Source organism: Sinocyclocheilus anshuiensis, unplaced genomic scaffold (assembly GCF_001515605.1).
Source record: "Sinocyclocheilus anshuiensis isolate Anshui unplaced genomic scaffold, SAMN03320099.WGS_v1.1 scaffold2168, whole genome shotgun sequence".
Taxonomy (NCBI): domain Eukaryota; kingdom Metazoa; phylum Chordata; class Actinopteri; order Cypriniformes; family Cyprinidae; genus Sinocyclocheilus; species Sinocyclocheilus anshuiensis.
The window spans coordinates 551,560-554,651 of NW_015546037.1; the positions used below are offsets into that span (position 1 = coordinate 551,560).

Below are 3,092 nucleotides of genomic sequence, written 5' to 3' on the forward strand. Positions count from 1 at the left end.
CCCCCCCCCCCCCCCCCAGAGGAAGACTAGCAGGCCTTGTACTAAAACAAAACATGTGGGACACTCATTTGCAACATGGTAAAGTACTTCTATTGTGTAAAAGTGTAAAAAGGATGTTATTTCTTGCCATTTACACTTGGTGCAAACAGTATCTATACATTTGTAAAAGGTGAGAATGTACAAAGGTGCTGTAACTGGTTGGTGACATTTATAATAAAAGTTTGACATGAATTTCTAAAACTATAAATATTCAATGTAATCTCTCAGAGACCTACAGGTCATATTTACATTAATACAAACACACACTAAAAATTTATCCAAAATCAGCACATTCTGTCTAAATATGAGCTAATATGGTATGTTATATAGCTGGTTTTAAGATCTATGATTGTAGAGCAGACTAGCAGACTTTATGAATTAATTATAGACCCACACTGTACTCATTACAGTTAGCGTTATAATGGCTTTCATGAACAAAGATGACTGTGGGATGGTTTTATATTTCAACATACGGTGATTGTTCTCATGATAATCAAACTTCTTTGGGTTTGACTTCATTAAAAGCTGAAACACAAGTGTCTGTCTTTAATATTTAGACAGAAACCAGTTTTTTTAGGTGATAAAAAGAACAAAGTATACACTAGTATGTACATTAGTGACATCATGGTTCTAGTTTACTCAGGTTTGTCGTAACTATCCTGACCAACCTCTCAGGACGGTCTACCCACACAGTATTTTCTCAATATAGGGGAAAGGTTTGAGGTTTTTCTAGCTTCATGGTGAAAACACATCCTGCCTGATGAAATGTGCTGCTTGCTTTTTTAACAAAAAAAAAATGGTTTTAAATAGAGGTTCCATTTTCAGAAGTCTGAAACTAAACACATTGTTTCCATCTTCCCTGCATTGTCTCTCCTGAATAATCAACTATACCATTGGAATAACTTTAACGATGATTTAGTTTTTCAGCTGTTGAATGATAAAAACACTGACAGCCAATCAGAATCAACCTAACTTAAAAAAAAAAACTAGCATTTTAAGGGTGGCAGATCATGACATAAGCAGCCAGTGCTTATAATAAACCGAGCTTTATCGTGCCTTGGTGTAGAAGCTAACAGTTATCGTTGTGAACATGTCTTTAAGCTCCGAGTACTAGCCCTGAGTTGTAGAGATGAGGCTCCTATATCCTATGTGTCATCTAAAACAAACAATATATGAAAATCTACATGCAAATAACGTTGACTGGAGCTAACCACATCCGTGTATCGTTATTAAAATACTGAATTTCTGTAGTATTTGAGAAACATGGTCAGGATACATGTTATTTAGAAATTCTTGTGGGTCAAACAGATAAATAGGCCATACATCTTCTAGATAAGATTCAAGATGAATGATTTTCCATCCAAACACGAAGTCAAATGTAGGTTAAATCTGTATGGTGACTTGAGATCAAACGCCAGTCACTGGAAATTCTCTGTTGATATCAAGGTTGAAGGCGGCAAATGGAAATGTGGTCTCCCTGGGGTTTTTCTTTTTGTTATTGTCTTCTTTTCTTCATCTATTCTATAGTAACAACACTGAAATTTGAACATTTTAATTGCTGCCTAATTTATTTTTTATAAATTTACCACTTTGAATGAATTTAGTAGCCTAAATCAAGAATTATGACAAGCGGTTACACTCTTAAAAATAAAGGTGCTTCAAAAGGTTCTTCAAGCGATGCCATAGAAGAACCATTTTTGGTTCCACAAAGAACTATTCAGTCAAAGGTTCTTTAAAGAACCATCTCTTTCTTACCTTTTTATAATCTGAAGAACCTTTTTTCGCCCCAAAGAACCTTTTGTGAAATAGAATGTTAAGGTTCTTTATGGAACCATTTAGACAAAAAGGTTCTTCTATGGCATCGTGAAGTACTTTTATTTTTAAGAGTGTACGGTGACAATATTTTAATTGATACAACGTTATATCTAGATATTCAATAAATAAAACAAAAGGTATATGTCCAAAAGATACGGATCTTGGATTTATGGTCTTGACTTTGTCACGATCACATGGATATCGCTGCATTTTTGCAGAAACTGGTTACCTAGTAGGCCTAAACTGTTATAACAATCAGACACGTGGATACTCACATGTTGTGTTGGAGTTCATTCCCACGGCCAGTAAATTATAATTTTTTGCTGTCGTCTGCCGCTATCCACACTTTAAGGCAAGTTGTAGGTCTTCACATGAGATGAGTTGTGAGAAATGTTGCTGAAGCATCGCGTGCTGTATCTGTTGGTCGAGTGGGTTCGGTTTCTTGTGTTTCCGTTGCAGACAGAAACTGGTTAGGTTTATCTGAGAAAAGAGAAACTACAGTTGCTCGCGCGCGGTGTTTGTGGGCTTTAGTCAAATAAAAAGCCAAGTAGTGAACTTTTCACACATAAAGGCGTGCTTTCACACTATATGAAGCTAAGAACCTCAACCTTATCTATTAGACAGGCTTTTAGCTAAATGTAAACTGTAAAACAATTATAAAACTCTTAACAGTTAAAAACGTCAAACATTTGACCAACAAATAAACCACTTTAGTGTGGGTTTTATTGTGTTCACTTGTCTAGTCGTCATACAAGCATACCTGTCAACCCTGCCGTTTTTCCCGGGATTCTCCCGTATTTTACCATTCTATCCCGTTTAAATATTTTCCCGTATTTTTAACCTTTTTATTAAAAAAAATAAAAAAAACCCACTAGGCGTATTTTATATGTTTGCTATATTCGCTTCCGGTAAAACTCCCGTAATTTGTATGGGCCAAGCTCATTATATGAATAATCACGACAACAAATTCCAAGGTTGTCCAGTTGCCAGATCTTGTATGAAACGCATCTTTCTCACACATTCGACGCAAACAAACTTTAACCATCTGTCCCCTCAACTTGGCAACCTACAGCCCAGTGCGCAGGGAGTACCGCGGGAAGGAAACACGCTGGTAGAAATGGGAGGAGAAGACTCGGGTGGTGCAGCGAAAAAAACTAAATATGAAAATGTATATTTAAATGTATAATGAGATATAGCTTGCACTTCAAAAGGCTATTTATTTGATTACATATGAGCGC

General features: G+C 36.1%; 1 protein-coding gene across 1 annotated transcript in view; it reads right to left on the reverse strand.

Moving 5' to 3' along the window:
* LOC107698863 (lysophosphatidic acid receptor 6-like) overlaps nucleotides 1-2,652 on the reverse strand; it is a 10,401-nt gene extending 7,749 nt beyond the window's left edge. The window contains exons 1-2 of the mRNA XM_016499996.1: nucleotides 2,615-2,652; nucleotides 2,130-2,334 (exon numbers count right to left, since the gene is read on the reverse strand). Coding sequence (XP_016355482.1) covers nucleotides 2,130-2,148 — 19 coding nt within the window. The 5' untranslated portion in view covers nucleotides 2,149-2,334; nucleotides 2,615-2,652. The remainder of the gene's footprint in view (nucleotides 1-2,129; nucleotides 2,335-2,614) is intronic.
* Between the last annotated feature and the right edge of the window lie 440 nt (nucleotides 2,653-3,092).